The sequence below is a fragment of the Vulpes vulpes genome, chromosome 6 (genome assembly GCF_048418805.1).
Source record: "Vulpes vulpes isolate BD-2025 chromosome 6, VulVul3, whole genome shotgun sequence".
Classification (NCBI taxonomy): Eukaryota; Metazoa; Chordata; class Mammalia; order Carnivora; family Canidae; genus Vulpes; species Vulpes vulpes.
In genome coordinates this window covers 71,175,238-71,192,662 of record NC_132785.1, presented here as the reverse complement: position 1 = coordinate 71,192,662, position 17,425 = coordinate 71,175,238, and the positions used below count along the sequence as shown (strand labels likewise).

At 33.7% G+C, this 17,425-nt stretch overlaps 1 protein-coding gene across 11 annotated transcripts in view; it reads right to left on the bottom strand.

Annotated features, from left to right (window-relative positions):
- Positions 1-17,425, bottom strand: part of SCFD1 (sec1 family domain containing 1) — a 106,753-nt gene that overhangs the window by 33,875 nt on the left and 55,453 nt on the right. For 8 of the 11 annotated variants that reach the window (XM_026007655.2, XM_072761309.1, XM_072761310.1 and 5 more), the window contains 4 exons: positions 14,391-14,487; positions 9,706-9,776; positions 7,419-7,498; positions 4,107-4,169 (listed from right to left, as the gene is read on the bottom strand). In XM_026007655.2, coding sequence (XP_025863440.2) covers positions 4,107-4,169; positions 7,419-7,498; positions 9,706-9,776; positions 14,391-14,487 — 311 coding nt within the window. The remainder of the gene's footprint in view (positions 1-4,106; positions 4,170-7,418; positions 7,499-9,705; positions 9,777-14,390; positions 14,488-17,425) is intronic. The other 3 variants (XM_026007656.2, XM_072761313.1, XM_072761311.1) reach the window with 2 other exon arrangements.

Below are 17,425 nucleotides of genomic sequence, written 5' to 3'. Positions count from 1 at the left end.
CTCTCTCTCTCTCGTTCACTCTCTCTCTCTCAAATATATAAATAAAATCTTAAAAAAAAAAAAAGTCAATGTTGAAAGCTGAGGCAGGCTGAAAACTAGGCCTCTTATGACAGTTAGCAAAGTTTTGAGCAAAGGAAAAGTTCTTGAAGGAAATTAAAAGTGCTATTCCAGTGAACCCAGGAATAAGAAAAGTGAGGCTTACTGCTGATATGGGAAAAGTTTGTGTAGCCTGGATAGAAGTTCAAGCCAGCCACAAAATTCCCTTTAGCCAAAGCCTAATTCAGAACAAGGCCCTAATTATCTTCAGTTCTGTGAAGGCTGAGAGAGGTGAGGAAGCTGAAGAAGAAAAATATGAAGTTAGCAGAGGTTGGTTAAAAAAACATCAAGGAAGGAAGTCATCTCTATAAGGTAAGTGCAAGGTGAAGCAGCAAATGCTGATGTCCAAGCTATAGCAAGTTACCCAGATTTAGCTAAGGTAATGAATGAAGGTGGCTACACTAAGCAGTTTTTAATACAGACAAAATATACTTCTACTGGAAGAAGATGCCATTTAGGATTCTCACAGCCAGAAATCAAGACTTGGCTTCAAAACCTCAGGACAAGCTGACTAGTATTAGGGACTAATGCAGCTGATGACTTTAAATTGAAGCCAATGCTCATTTGCCATTATGAAAATCCCTAGGAATTACTCCTTAAGAATTATGCTAAATCTACTCTGCCTGTGCTCCAGAAATGGAACAACAAAGCCTGGATGACAGACATCACATCTGTTTGCATGATTTACTGAATATTTAAGCCCACTATTGAAACCACTATTGAACTACTGTTCAGAAAAAAAGATTCCTTTCCAAATATTACTGCTCAATGACAGTATACCTGGTCACCCAAGAGGTCTGATGCAGAGATTAATGTTATTTTCATGCCTGCTAACAAACTATCCATTCTGCAGCCCATGGATCAAGGAGTGATTCTGACTTTCAAGTTTTCTTATTTAAGAAATATACTTTGTAAGGCTAGCTATCATATATCATTATGGATCTGACTAACCTAAATTGAAAATCTTCTAGAAACGATTTATCATTTAGATGCCACCAAGAATATTCGTGATTCATAGGAAGAGGTCAAAATAACAACAAGAAGAGAAGTTTGGAATAAGGTGATTCCAACCCTGCTAGATAAGAGGGATTTGGAACATCAATGGAAGAAGGAACTGCAGACGTGGTGGAAACAGAGACCTAGAATTAGAAGTGGAGCCTCAAGATATGACTGAATTGCTATAGTCTCATGATACAACTTTAGTGAATAAGGAGTTATTGCTTACAGATGAGCTAAGAAAGTAGTTTTCTTGAGACCGAATCTACTCCTGATGAAGATGCTGTGAAGACTGCTGAAATGACAACAGAGGATTTAAGAATATTCCATAAGCTTTGTTGATAAGGCAGTGGCAGGTTTTGAGGGACTGACCTCAATTTTGGGAGAAGTTCTACTACAGGTAAAATGCTATCAAGCTGTATGCACTGCTACCAAGAAACTGTGAAGGAAGAGTCCAACGATGCAACAAGCCTCACTGTAGTCTTATTGTAAGAAATTGTGGGCACCTGGGTGGCTCAGTGGTTGAGTGTCTGGCTTCAGCTTGGGTTGTGATCCCGGGATCCTAGAATCGAGTCCCACATCAGGCTCCCTGCAGAGAGCCTGCTTTCTCCCTCTGCCTATGTCTCTGCCTCTCTCTCTGTGTCTCTCATGAATAAATAAAATCTTAAAAAAAAAAAAAAGACATTGCCAGAGCCACCTCAACCTTCAGGAACCACTACCCTAATCAGTCAGCAACCATCAACATCAACGCAAGACCCACCACCATCAAAAAGATTATAATTTGCTGAAAGCTCAGATGATGGTTAGCATTTTTTTAGCAGTAAGTTATTTTAAAATTAAGGTATGTACATTTTTTTCCAACAAAATGCCATTACACCCTAAATCGAGTGTAGTATAGTGCAAACGTAATTTACATGCATGCGAAACCAAAAAATTAATTCTGAGTTACTTTAATGTGGTATTTGCTTTATTGTAGTGGTCTGGAACTGAACCCACAATATCTCTGAGGTATGTCTATAGTTTTTAGGCAAATTATAATTTGAATATAATTCCTTATTTTTCTAATTCCCTTAATACTAAAATAATAAAATTAAAGATAGTAAATAAGAGAACTTGTTTTAGGAATCCAAAACATACTACCAAGTTGAAAATATGTATGAGTGTAAGTGATACGAATAGGTCAAAAGCTACTATTTTCTCTGTATCACAGCAGCTAGATCCAATCCTTTGTTTATACGATCTCCTCGCAATACATAAAATCTATCATATAAAAATGTGAGGCACAATATACCTAGTGAATTTTACCATAATTCTGAAGAAATATTTACTGTCTAAATTTTTAACAAAATAACACCAATAAATGACCTGCCACATTGGGTTTATATTTGTGGCTCCATCTCTCACTATGGACCAAATGATGCTTTGTGGGATAGAATGGTAATCCTATATTATCCTATCAAAAGGCTAGGGATAGGCTTCAAATCAAGATTTTCTTACAACACATTTTATTAAAATTCTCAGGTACAAAATCCATAAGAAATCTAATAGCCTTTTAATATTCAGTTAGGATTTTAAGACATGAAACTGGAAAGTCTATTAAATACATGAGAGTAGTTTTCCAAGTAAATTCCCTTTTCCCTATCTTGTCCTCACTCTTCTCTGAAATGAAAAGCCGTACAAGATGGAAAATCCTTTCTTTAAAAGAAACAAGAAAATAATCTTTTTTGGGAATAAAGAGTTCAAAGGCAGTACTAGGCAACTCTGAGGGAGTGCTAACCTACACAGTACTGTATGAAGGTGAGGCTAGCTAGATTCATGTTGTCAAGCACTTACAAGCCTTAGATGAGTGTTTTCGCTTTTTCAAATTGTTTCATTAAAACCAGAAGCTCAGAGTGAGACTAGAATACAACTGTTTTCTTCTGGGCTATACACTTTTATTCTAAACTCTAAAAATTAAGGAATTTGAAATAAGTATGGCATGAAAAAGAGTTGTTAGAATTACCTTGTTCAGCTACTTTGGAAATTATGCACACTATAGGTTTCTCTGGAGTTAGAAGTCAGATCCAGCCCTGGGGACTTCCTCCCTGTCATTTAATAGTAAGCCTAAGTCAATCTTGAAGCTAAGTCTTAAATGCCACCCTCCAAATTTGTATTACTTGTCAACATGCATATGAGAATAGCTTAAACCTTCATATACCTTCTGAAAATGAAAAATGTAATGTTTACATTTTTATAATGTAAATACATAATGCAATACTTACATTACTTTTTTTTTTTTATTAAAGATTTTATTTATTTATTCATGAGAGACAGAGAGAGAGAGAGGCAGAGAGAGAAGCAGGCTCCATGCAGGGAGCCCGATGCAGGACTAGATTCCAGGACTCCAGGATCACGTCCTGGGGCGAAGGGATGCGCTCAACTGCTGAGCCACCAGGCGTCCCACATTACTTCCTTCTTAAAGAATAAGGAAGCAGAGCAGCCAACAGCTCATACCATGTAAAATATATTAACTTACATTTTATTTTATTTTTAAAAAATATTTTATTTATTTATGAGTGAGAGAGAGAAAAGGTAGAGACATAGGCAGAGGGAGAAGCAGGCTTAACTAACATTTTAAAATGAGAATTTAAAATTAAGGAAGGCAAAAGCATGTTGACATTCATAACACAATGAAAATATTCTGCATTCAAAGTGTCAGTGAGTTTCTGATGCCTGGGTGGATCACTTGGTTAAGTGTCTGACTCTTAATTTCAGCTCACGTCATGATCTCATGGATCTTGAGATCAAGACCTGCTTTGGGCTCCCCACTCAGCAGTGAGTCTGTTTGAAAATTATCTCTTTGACCTTCCCCCACTCACTCTTTTTCTCTAAAATAAATAAATCTTAAAAAAATTATAATAAAAAGCCCCCAAGCCCCTCAAAAAACTAAGTGTCAGTGTGTTTTTAAGGCATGTGGGTCTAATAATGATCTGGAGTATTAGACTTATTCAATCAGAGTTATTAAAAATACGTACCCCATTGGTTTAGTGGTAGTGTTACCATAGCTGGCAGGAGCTGAGGCCATCTTGGCAAAAGCCCTATGAAATCAGAAAATTATATTAAAAAGTTGATTATCAGAGCTAACATTCAGCATCACAGTATTAAAAACTCTACTGACTGTAACTTTCACTATGCAGATATTTTCTGAAAATAATCATTTTTCAACTAATATAATACAATGTTTCAGTACAATTAGTACTGGAATAAATATATTGTTATATGATATGTAATCATGTAAAATGACATCCAAGTATAGTACAATTAGTACTGAAACAGAGATTTAAAAAAAAAATGCATGAATGCATTAATTTCCCAAACTTTTAAGATTTTTCTTTTTATTGTATCTGATCATTAACATGAAACAGACTTGATGCCTTAAAAGAACAATCATGTACTGATTAGGTCTCTTTATTGTTCCCCACATTCCACACTCCCTCATCCTCAGACACATGTCTTTGTTCATGCTGTCCTTTGAGGGGGATAAACTGATTGCTGCCTTTTCCAATAGAAATTGTACATTTCCTTTTAAGACTCAGCTCAAGGGGATTCCTAGGTGGCTCAGCGGTTTGGCGCATGCCTTCGGTCCAGGCATGATCCTGGAGTCCCGGGATCAAGTCCCACATCGGGCTCCCTGCATGGAGCCTGCTTCTCCCTCTGCCTCTCTCTGTGTGTCTATCATGAATAAATAAATAAAATCTTAAAAAAAAAAAAAAGACTCAGCTCAAAACCACTTTCTTCATTCACACGATTCTAATTCTACTACCTAGTTATTTTTCCTTTTAAAACACACATTTACAACACACACTTTTCTACTTAATTACATATAGTCATTTTTCTATATAATCAACTGTATCTAAACAATAAAGAGTTAAATATATAATGGTACATTTTTATGGCTCAACATTATGCAAACACTAAATACCACCACTGAAGAAAAAAAAAAACAACACTAGTTATTTAAGAAAATGAACAACCGGTAAAATGAAAGTTAATGGAATAACTATCTCTAATAATGTTTTCCAAGTCTTAAAAAATACATGTAATATGCATATAAAAAGATACCAATGTTCTGTTGTAGGCTCTGGGTGATGGGATTACAGATACATTTTTACCTCCTTTATACCTGAGTTTTCTAAAATTTTCTCTGAAAAAGTGGTATTACTCATAATTAGAAAGAAAACTGTTAGAAATTTTAAATCTATAACAATATAAAGTGATGCCCAAAACTGGCTTTCCTCATAACAACAAATGTTTGATTAAGGAGTTCCACACAAATCATAACGTAAAAAGCAATGACATATGCCACATAGCCAATGTGTAAAGGGTATGTGTTATAAGGCAGTTTTCAGTTTCTTTTTTACACAGATGCTTGTTTTATGTTTTTCTTACCGTAAGAACACAATCAAATAAGAAATTTGGAAAGGCAAGGGTGCCTGGCTGGCTCAGCCAGTATAGCATATGACTCTTGATCTTGGGGTTATGAGTTAAAGCCCCCCATTGGGGGCAGAGATTACTTAAAGAAAAAAAAAGGGCACCTGGCTGACACTCCAAACAGTGGAGTGTGTGACTCTTGATCTCTGTCTGGGATTGTAAGTTTGAGCCTCACATTAGGTGTAGAGATTACTTAAAAAACAAACAAAACAAACCTCATAAAAAATCTGAAAAAGCAAACAAAAGTATAGATGATATAAAGCACTCAAACTCAAAAACTCAGAGATGACCCCTGATAACAACTTGGCATATTTCTTAATATAGTTGAGCTTGGAAAGCATATTCAATTTTATAGTCTTAACTATTTTAAGAAATATTTTGATGGTAATGTTTGTTGTAGAAAATTTGTTAAATAAAGATAAGCACAAAAAGGAAAAAATTCTACCACTTGGAATTATCCACTATTAACATTTTAATGTATGCCATTTCAGCTATGTAATTATATGTCTATAGGTATATGTGCACATATACGTACATGCAGAGATGGATAAATAAATGTGTAGAAATAGAAATGACACAGTAAATATTGTCATCTAAGTTTTGGCTCAAATATCACCTACTCAGAGACTTTCCCTGATCTTCTGAACAAATTTAACTCTCACCCCCCAAGTTAAGATCTTATCACTTGCACTCATACGTGGAATTTAAGAAACAAAACTGATGAACGTAGGGGAAAGGAAGGAAAAATAAAATAAGATAAAAACAGAGAGGGAGACAAATCAAAAGAGGCTCTTAACTATGAGAAAACTTGAGGGCTGCTGGAGTGGAGATGGGTGGGAGGATGGGGTAACTGGGTAGTGGGCATTAAGAAGGGCACTAGATGGAATGAGCACTTGGTATTATACGCAACTGAAGAATCACTAAATCTTACCCCAGAAACTAATACTATACTATATGTTAATTAATGTGAATTTAAATAAAATCTAAAAAAAATTCTTATCACTTGGTATTATTTTCTTTATATCACTTAGTATGGTTTAACATTATTCTGTTCATTTTTTGCTTATTGGTTGATTTATTGTTCCATCGACACAAATGTAAATTCAGTGAGCACAAGGACCCTCCATATGTTCATTATTGTATTTCCAATGTCTAGAAGAGTCTCTATGCATAGAGAAGAGGAATCAATAAAATCAATGAATAGTGGTTTAAACTATTTTTTCACTTTATCATATAACATATACATTTTCCAGTGTCATTAAGTCTTCAACAACATGATTTTTAATTTTCAATTGTATTCTATCTTATGGAAATGCCTACTGTTGGACATTTAGGCTAGCTGCTTCTAAGATTTTACGACACCAATTACTTCTTTGGGATATATCCTTAAGAGGAGAAGTAGGCATAGTTTTTTTTTTTTTTTTTTTTTTTTTTTATATAAATTACTTTTATACCATCTAGCAAAAATTGTGACAACTTATATTTTTAATAGCAGAATATAAATGCACCAATTATACCTCTTGGCATAGCACTATACTAAATCTCTGCCCTATGTTAATCTGCATTTCTTTACTAATGAAATTAAAAATTTTATTGTTTTTGAGACACTTCACCCAAATATTTCAGTCTTTGACACTCTTATCTAATGAATAAATAAAATATAAACTTGTCTAAGAAAGTTATCATCATTTTATGTAATTTTAAGTTGTAGATAGGAAGGGACAGATGGGGAAATATTTATGCCACTGAGTTAAAAAAAAAAAAAAAGGGCAGTTAAATTTTCTTGGAACATTTCCAGTTTCTTGTGGACTCTACTTCCATTGTGCTCTCTTATATAAGAAGAAAATAAAACTTACTTCCACTGTTTGATATATTGTAAGGGATTAAGGTTGCATCCTGCATCAGTTAAAGCTTTTTTGTATTGCTCCAAATCAGCCTGAAATAAACAAAGAAATGGCATCATAAAAAATTGTACTTTTGTGAAAGAGAAGACCGTTTTGTTATTATTTGATTAATCAAAAAGTTAGACCAAAGGCATGAGTTTAAATTCGAGGTACCCAAGTAGAGTGGAGTCATATTTTGAGTGAGTATGTAAGTGAGCACCTGAGACAAAAATCACATCTAATGAAAATTACTTTTGACAGGCTCCCAAATCACATATCCAGTATTTCATCATCCCTCAGTGAATCCAACAGAGCCCATTTTTTCTCCATTTTTGAAACAGACTACCTTTCCTTGGGATAAGCACTGAATGAAACATTTGACCAAGAACATCTTAAGACCAGAAAACACAAGAGGACAGTGTGACTGATGTGACACTGAGGAGAAATGCAGGTTTAGGTTTTCCCTTTTCATATGCACTCTTGTGGTCCAAAGTCATTTACTGAGTATCAGGTGTCTTACACTTTTTAAACTGTTGTTTTCTCTTCTTTACTCTTTTAGTACCTGATGAGTAAGTTTAGTTGAATTACTCTACTTTATAAGAGCCTACTACCAAAGTGACTCCATTATAAAAAATTTACAAGACAGAAATTTAAAGCTTACCTTCAACCAGAGATGTTTACTACTTTGCATTTTTGGGGCTATCAGGAGCTTACATCATTAGTCACAATTTACGTTAAGCCTCTTAATGATCATTTAAAATTATGAAAAGACATGGTCCTTACCAAAAATAAATAAAAATAAAATAATGTGGTCAAATTAAGGGAATATGGAATTAAGTTTTAAAATAATAAATTCTTAGAAAATATTACAAATAGGCTATAATCCCTTTTTACATATGTAAGCTTATATACATAAGCCTGTAAGAGTCCCCTACGATACAGGTATGAGATAATTCTGAAAAGAAAACCACACACTTTCTTACGCTATTAAAATAAAAGCTATATGCCCAGAATAAAGCAGAATTGGCCTAAAGCAAATATTGAGTTTAGTTTACTGTTTTAACATGCCAGAGATTTTTGACCAAAAGAAGCAGTATGATCTACCAGACTTTTACAAATAAATGTTACCAGCATAGGAAAGAAGTTTACAACAAGAATATATTTCTAGACGTCTTCTCAACTACTTATGCTTGTTGCTCATCCAGTAAAATTTCACTGAGTTACCACTAGAGAGAGTTAGCAGGTCTCTAACCTGGTAACAACACTGATACTAAAGTTGCCATTTGCCTTCAAAGTCGATTACTTATGTATACTTTCAATTTTTTAAAACGATTTTACTTATTTATTCATGAGAGACATAGAGAGGCAGAGACAAAAGCAGAGGGAGAAGCAGGTGCCTTCCGGGGAGCCCAATGTGGGACTTGATCCCAGAACCCCGGGATCATGCCCTGAGCTGCAGGCAGAGGCTCAACCAGTGAGCCACCCAGATGTCCTCATTTTTTTTTTTTCCTTAAAAAGCAACTGATAGCCTATCACAGAAAAAGAAAACAACAGAATTACCCACAATCCACTCTTCCAGTGAGGAAAAAAAATATTCTAGAAAGGAAAATTTGTCATTTCCCAATCATTCTGAGAAATGTATTGATGTAAGTTATTTAATTGTAATACAAAAAAAGTCAACTTCATTTTTATATAAATCATGTGACAGATATAAATCTGAAGTTTAATCTCATTACAATACAGTATTTCATAACTTTTTGGAACTATATTTTCCTTCAATGGATTCCTTATATTCTGTAACAGACATTAATTTTTAATAACCTTAAAATACTACCGCATTTTTACTTTAGGTCAAACATAAATTAATTGGAAGGCATTAGTGGCTATAGCTCAAAGAAATAGTACTTTTAAGATGATCACATAATGGGAGAAAGAAGACCAATGTTTCAAAAAGCATAGTGAACTTGATTAACTTGATTAACTCGATTTATAATAGCTATTTTCCAGAAATAAAAATTTTGGCCACTTGAATTCAACTCATATTCCAACACTTAAAAGTGGTCACACATTTCATGAGTGGATAGTTCTCTGATGACAATAAATATTGCTGTAAAACTCAGCAGTAAATAGAACCAGCCTTAACAAACTGTTTTTCTTTTAAAGAAAGGAATGAGGTAGTTATTTGGCCATAGTGATCTGTCTTCTATTTTTGAAACAAACATTTCCCCTTCTACCCAATAAATGAATAAAGAGGACATACCTCAGAGGGTGCCTGCTGTGCACTTATATAATAAATGAGAAATAGCCTCATTTTATCTTCTGGCGTTCCTGCTACATAGGGGGATATAAATAAAAAAAACTTCCATAATTCTGATTAAGCATTATAGTCAACACAAGTATATAAAAATTTAAGGCATAGATAAATGTAAGATTCAGCTGACTTAGGATTATAGGCACTATACCTATAATCATGTACAATATAGATATGGAAAAAAGATTAAATGCTGTGAGATTAAAGGAATGGAATATGGAACTATCTATCTCCAGTCTATCTTCCAAAATGTCTATAAAAGATTTACCTGTTAGATGTAAACACAGAAAGAAAGAAAGGCATAGGTAAGGTAATCATACAATTCTAAAACAGGATACTTCTGAGATGGAAAGCAGATGCCAGTAGTAATTATGCAAAGACAACAGATATAAAAATGAGACTGTTCTGGGAAAATAGCTGTATGGTCATTCTAGGTGTTGGGTTATAAAACTTTAATACTTCTCAAAAGTGGGGTCACTAAATATATATATATATATATTTATATATATATATGTCTCTTTCTGAAGGGTATTGTATCACTTATAAGTTTTGGGAAAAGAATACATTTATATTAAAATAAACACTGTTGTATTATGCAAAATACATTTAACTGAAATTGTTCAAGACAAAACATAAGATTTCAAAGAAATTTCTTGCTTGCAGTTGGTTTGATCTGCTATTCCTATTTCTCAGAGCTCAAAACTGTATAGAGAAATTCATTTATTCTCCCCTCTGCTACTGGGTGTACTTTGGTGCAAAATGATAAAACACTGGTCAGCAGTAACTCAGTTTTACCACCAACAAATAACAATATGCACTCTCACTTCAAAGTATGTTCTAATAGTCAAGAACTTGGAATTCCAATACTTTACTACAGAATAAAAACTAGGAAAAATTTTTTCAAAACATGACTAATGAACCATTGATTTTTTTGTGTTTAGAATCTCGATAACCATTCTCAAATTATCCTTACTCCTTAAATATGACAAAGAATGGTAATAAAGATCAATAGTGGGTTTTGAAAAGTTCTGATATTTACAAATAAGTATTGTATCTTGGATGTTTTGAATACTAGGTTATGAAAATCAGGGTCTTGTTTAAGTCTTAGGAGAAAGCTGTTATTTTTGTTTAGTAGATAATTAGTCTAACTGGGGTTCAGGCCAAGGTTCCTACAGCTTTCTGTGGGTTGTGGTTCCTTCATCCGTCAATCTCTTCAAAATCCTCTGCAGTGCTACTGGTATCTGTCCAACCATCTAGTGGCCACAGTGGGAACCAGGAAACTGTCTAGCCCTTCAACTCTTTGTCTTTGGAATAGTGTTTAGGATTCGATTCATGTATGTGCAGCTAAGGGGTGAGCCCAGGAATTCATAAACAACTTTATGAGGTTGCTTTCCTTAGCTCCTTCCTTTCTGCAATCTCACTGGTACTTGCCAATTCCTTTGACTTTCCCCTTTTCTTTCTTTCTTTTTTTTTTTTTTATGACTTTCCATTTTTGGTGCTCCATCCAGAAAGCTTTGGCTTTAGTTACCCTGGTCCATTGTGCATTTCCTGCAACTATGACTAAGCAGCGAGAGGACAAAGAGAAGAAGAGTAATGAGGCTTGCTGCAGGCTGCTGGGACTACCACTACTAACACGGGAGAAAAAGACTTTCCTCCCTTAGAGTTTCAGGGAGAACTGCTATGCTAGGTATGTGCATAGCATTCTAATAGCAAGCACTTACTCTGTAAAGAAGAAAGAGTTCCTGCTCTTCTTTAAGGAGAAACATATTTTATAGTTGCTATAGTGTAAATAAAAGCCCCATTATCTTGATAGGGTTGGAAAATATTCTGATGTTTATAATGACATTAGTCACAGAGGAATCAAATGGAAATTGTAAAAAGGAATGTTTTACAAATGCAGGTACTCTAGAATTTACAACTAGTAACCTGGATCCTTTTGTCACACCTAAGTTCCCATTGGAACTGCTCTCAATTTTAAAGTCAGTTTCCTTATTGAGTAATCTAATATATCTTAGAAAAAAGTTTTAAGTAGAATTCAGAAAGCTTTATATCTCCCTGAACAATCTGAGAGTAAGTTGTTGACAAACTGTCCCATTATTCCCAAATGTCAGATGTTCTCCAATATAATATGCTCAATATAACAACTATCAAAATCAAGAAATCAGCATTAATGTATTACTAACATCTAATCCTCAGATGTCATTTCAAGTTTCACCAGTAGTTCTATAACATCCTTTATGACAAAAGGATCAATTTCAGAACCATGTGGTATACATAACTGACATAACATAAGGCTATCTTCTATATGGAACAGTTCCCGTCTTTCCTTGATTTACATGGCCTTGATGTTTTTGGAGATTACAGGCTGTTTTTTTGTTTGTTTGCTTGTTTTCTTGGTAGAATATCCCACAATTTAATTTTGTCTGATATTTACTCATGATAGATTCAAGCTGCACACCTTTGGCAGGAATATCACAAAAGAAATAATGTATTCTTTGTATTACACCCTACTGGGTGGGGTATTATTTCAAATGTGTCATTACTGATGATGTTCACTGCGATTACTTAGTTAAGGGATCTATCATGCTTCTCCAATGTAAGATTAGTTTTTCTCTTTGTAATTAACAAGTATCTTGTAGGGAGGTAATCTGAAACTAAATATCCTGTAAAATTTCAATTTATTCATTTATTATATCTCTAAGAACTCACAGCTTCCTATTTCATTCAGGGAGTTATAATCTGTTATCATTATTGAGGTGCTTATAAGGTCATGATCTGGCCCACTGGGGCCTCTTCAAGCTGACCTCTTCAACCTGACCTCTGATATGTCCCATCACTTTCTGAATGCTTTCCTTGCTTTCTGACACAACAAAATGTTCTAGGCTCATTTTGTACTCTCTTTTCCTACCTACCTCAGCCTTGGAATCATCTACTTCTCCAGTAAGTCCTAGTAGAAAATGGTATTTATAAGCTAAAATTTTTATTAGTGGAATATTGTTGCTCCCAGCCCTGCTTAGTTGGCTGACTAGGGAATACATAAATGTGTGCACACACAGTATCTATATTTATTTCTCTATCTGACAAATACATAGTGAAAACACAGGTCCACAATAACACCTTCAATTCCAATCCAACATTGCAGAGCTCATGATAGTTTTCTCCCTTTCCATATTTGTAACTTCTTTCTCTGACAACAGAAAACCTGGTTCCCTTTGTATTATCTGACATATGCACTTACTTAACCAGTCTGTGATATGTAACAAATATACTATCTCTACAGCCATTTTCTTGCCTGCATGGATGCCTTTTCACTCCATCTGGGCTCTGATTCCCTACAGTGGACTCGCTCACATGCCTGGCCACACTTTTCACCTCACGTGGACTGATGCTGGGTTGTTCCTGCATACAGTCACCCTCCTCAACCTGTTGGGACTTTTATATATTATGCCAACATATTTTTCTAGGCGAGGTGGCAGCAGACTTCCACCTTGCATAAATGCCTACCTTGCTCTGTCATATTTAATGTCTTTAAAAATAAACTGAGAAAGGAAGGGGAAAGAAGAGAAGGGTTCTGGTTTATTAACACATTTATTTGCTTCAATTTTACTCAAAACTTATTGTAAATAACAAAGAATAGCTCTGAAGTGATAGGCCTACATATTTTGCATTTCTTCATTATAAAGTACGAATACCTTCATGAGGTTGAGCCCCACATTGGGGGTAGAGATCAAGAGTGTAAAAACCTTCAAAATGCTTTGTTTTCATTACAAATCTAGCTTCTTAAAAGTTTGAGTAATACTTATAGCTTCTTAGAAGTTTTTAGGAATAGACTCTTCAACTGCAATTTGTAACTTATTATTTTTCAACTTGGAATAAAGTCTAAATAAAACATACCAAACTCTTAACTCAAAAATCATTATCATTGAGCTGAATAACTTATATGCAAAATATAAACTGAACAGCTTATATACTTTATTCATTTTGGAAAAGCACTGAGATTTGAATTGAAAGCTATTCTGAAATGATCAATTCTCTAAAGTTTATTTAATTTCAGAGGCTAAAACCTATGTGGATCTCAAGATCATTATAACTGAAAGCAATAATTATAATACATTTTCTAAGTACAAAGAATCGTATCTTGTTTTAAGAAAATCTAACATACAAATATTTAGTTAAATGTAAATATCATGGGATTGATTAAGGAGTTTCTTTAAAAGCAAATTCCCTAAATATTTAAAACAAAATTCAGTTTTTGGTATTTTTTAGGAAACTTGTTGGGGTTAAACCAAAATAATTAGAAAGTGTATCACTTAGAGACAGCTGCTTTGAATGTTATACCTTCAAATCTTCCTAAAATCAGCAGAAATTGAACTTCAGGTATATCACTTTAAATAATGAATATAACAAGTTCTTACACACCATGAAAGAAAAATTCAATGAATTAAAATATAAATCATTTTTCCACTTTAGGAACTGCTATGCCACAAACTTCTCAACAGAAAATAGCTCATTTAATGATTTCAGTATTAGCATGGGGTCAGGAAAAAAAATTCTATTCAGATTTTATGAATATCGAAAATGCTGGATTTATCAGCTGTGAAACTTAACATTAACCTCAAATTTATGGTACATACCATCAGGGTCTGATATTATATCTAGAAGAGATTTATCCAGAGTAGTTTTGCTCATTATTTTTTCTTCATATTCAAAATACACATCTAGTTTTCTTGCCTGTTTCAAAATAAATATTAAATTAGGCTACATCAAGTAATAAAAACATACTGAGGGCCTCTCAGCTTACAAAATTCTATTTTCTATGATCAATTTTTAAAAAACAAGCATTTATTTCCTAATAGAATTGATTTTTAAGTTTTTTACTTTGATCATACACTTAATGTAAAAAACATTGACTATTTTATCACCTCACTTACAAATTCAGAATTAACTCTATGTTATATATATTAGCAGAGATAAAAATTACATCAATCTCAATTATTATATTAATTAGTAACTAGCATATAAATCATACTGTATTCCATGCAAATTAATGTCAGGTGTTCATGTTGTGTTTACTTTTTTAGTGCGCAAATCCACACATTTTCATCTTAACTGGACAGAAAATTATCCTAAATAAATTATTTTCAGTGGCTTTTAAATGAAACTAATTTTCCTATTTAATACTTTAAGTTAGGTAATGGGAAGGTAGTCAAACTTAGCTTTTCTATATAATACCTCTTCTAATTTAAAATGTATTAAAGTTATCCAAATGAAGTTAAAATGTTAGGATCCTCCAAAGCAAATAAAAATGATCACTATCAACCATCTACTAAATTATACTTCAATAATACAAAAGAGAAAAGAATATGATTTCTATTCAAAGTGTTAATAATCTAAGTGGGAGTAGAAACCATTCATGTGATAAATTAGAATACTCAGAGACACCAATGAAGAACCAAAATATAAAGCTAAGATGACAGAATGAAATAAAGTTAATCGACTGTAGAGAAGGAGGTAATCAATTTTGACTGAAGCTTTGAAAGTGATTTGGGGACATGAATAGAGTTCATTTCAGTGAAAGGGATCACACCATGGCATAATCAGAGTGGAGAAGCCTGGATGGTAGACTAAAGAGTGATTTCATATATAAGGCAACAGAAAATCAGTTAGAGTCCCTCAATCCCACTTCCCTGCAGCAGTACACAAGGCCAGAGTTTTAAGTAGATAAAATACTCAGTTTAAAAATCAAAACAACAAAGAAGGTATACTTTGAGACCTGTCCTCACTCATCTTCTCTTATCCTATGCCTATGGATATTTACTTCAATTATTTCTCCTATCGTTGTCCAGTTCCTTCATGCAAAATGTAAGAAATAGGGTCTATATTCTAATAATCCTCTGCTTTCTGACACTAAAGGAATATACCTTACTCTTCTGTTCCTTGCTTTAACTCAACAATACATTCTGTATCAGTACACAGTCAACTCTTGATACGAGTATAATAAACTCTGTAAAAGTGCCTTTTTATCAACCCTTTAGCTTTCATAGTCTTCGGACTCTATGATACAGGAACTATTTCACCTACTGTATAAAGCTACTTTCAATACGAAAACAGATTAAAAGGTGAAGTCCTAGGAACAGAAAAATCTAATTACTAAAAATGGACAAAAGAAATAGAAAAGAGACCCTAGGAAAGAGACCATGGTAGTGGCTGTGGGAATGGAAACAAAGAATTATTTAATAATTAATATGTGAATGGATATGGGAAGCAAAGTAGTGAAAAAAGTCAAATATAACTCCAGGGGAACTAGGATGATGGCAGTAGGAACTATGTTAATGTGAACGAATATTACATTGGGAAAGGGTAATTATCTGTAAGGTGAAGCCAGAAAAGAGGGGAGAAAGATGATAAAATAAGGTACTAAGCTGACATTCAGGCCCTCATGATCTGCTCTAGTCAACCTTTTGTTTTTGTTCCACCCCTATTCACCGTGTATAGCTTCTTCTAGTCATATCAAATACCTCAATGACTTTTCATTAAATGTTGTGTATACTTTTAGTCCTCTAAGCATAGGTTATGGGTCATTCTCTTAGCTTTTAAAGAATATATTCCTCCCTCTCACCTGTGCAGTGAATTATACTCATTCTTTAAAGACCAACTTCTTCAAAACTCTATCTCTGTTCTTTCTCCTTTCCCCTCCCTCAATCTACTTCTTGACTGGGAGAATTTATTACTCTCTTGAGTGTATACCATAGCACTTTACATACCTCTTCATATGAACAATCATACTTTATTACTCTCTTTTGTTTATATGCCACCCTTCTAAAAACTGTTTAATTCATCTTTTAACATTAGGGGTCTAACAAAGTACGTGGTTCATGACAAGTACTTAACAAAGTATTTGCTGAATTTCTCAACTAAGACAAATCATACACAAATCATACACAAATCATACACAATCAAGTAGTCATCTTCAGAAGTCATGAAAGTAGATAAACGAACTTCTAGAAGTGAAAAATGTAAAGAATTAAGTCTTTAGTGATTTAATATATAAAATTGTGTATGTTAAATGCCATAATGGACTCTAATGTCTGTACCTACAAATCAGTGAAGAAGCATGGTTCCTTAGATTCATTTGGCTTTCTTCTTGATATATTAACTTACTTAAAGTTCTAAATAGGCAATGGAAATAGAATCTAAAAGTAAGTTTGACTAATAATGGGTAGGCAGTTTCCTTTGGAGGTGACAAAAATGTTCTGAAAGTAAATTTTCTGTGAATATACTTAAAACCAATGAATTGTATACTTTATAGGTGAACTCTGGTATGTGAATTATACACCGATAAAGCAATTAAAGAAAAGTAACTTAGCATTTTAATATACTGATTCTCATGAAGGAGAGAATGGAGTTGAAGTGGAGATTTTCTAACCTGCACATGAGAACTAATCTTTGTTCAGGATCTATTTGTGCAAGGCCGTTTACTTGCAGCTATGGCTTTCAAAGGTTTTTAAACAGAGAACCTCAGGACACTCTCTCAAACCAAATCTTCTGCAGAACCCTAAACGTAAAATAGATACAAATGATTCATCAAATGTCTCTAGATTGATCTAGGTTACCAGAGAAAAGTGTTTGAAAACTACTAACTTAGATAATCTCATTTAATTCTCCCAGT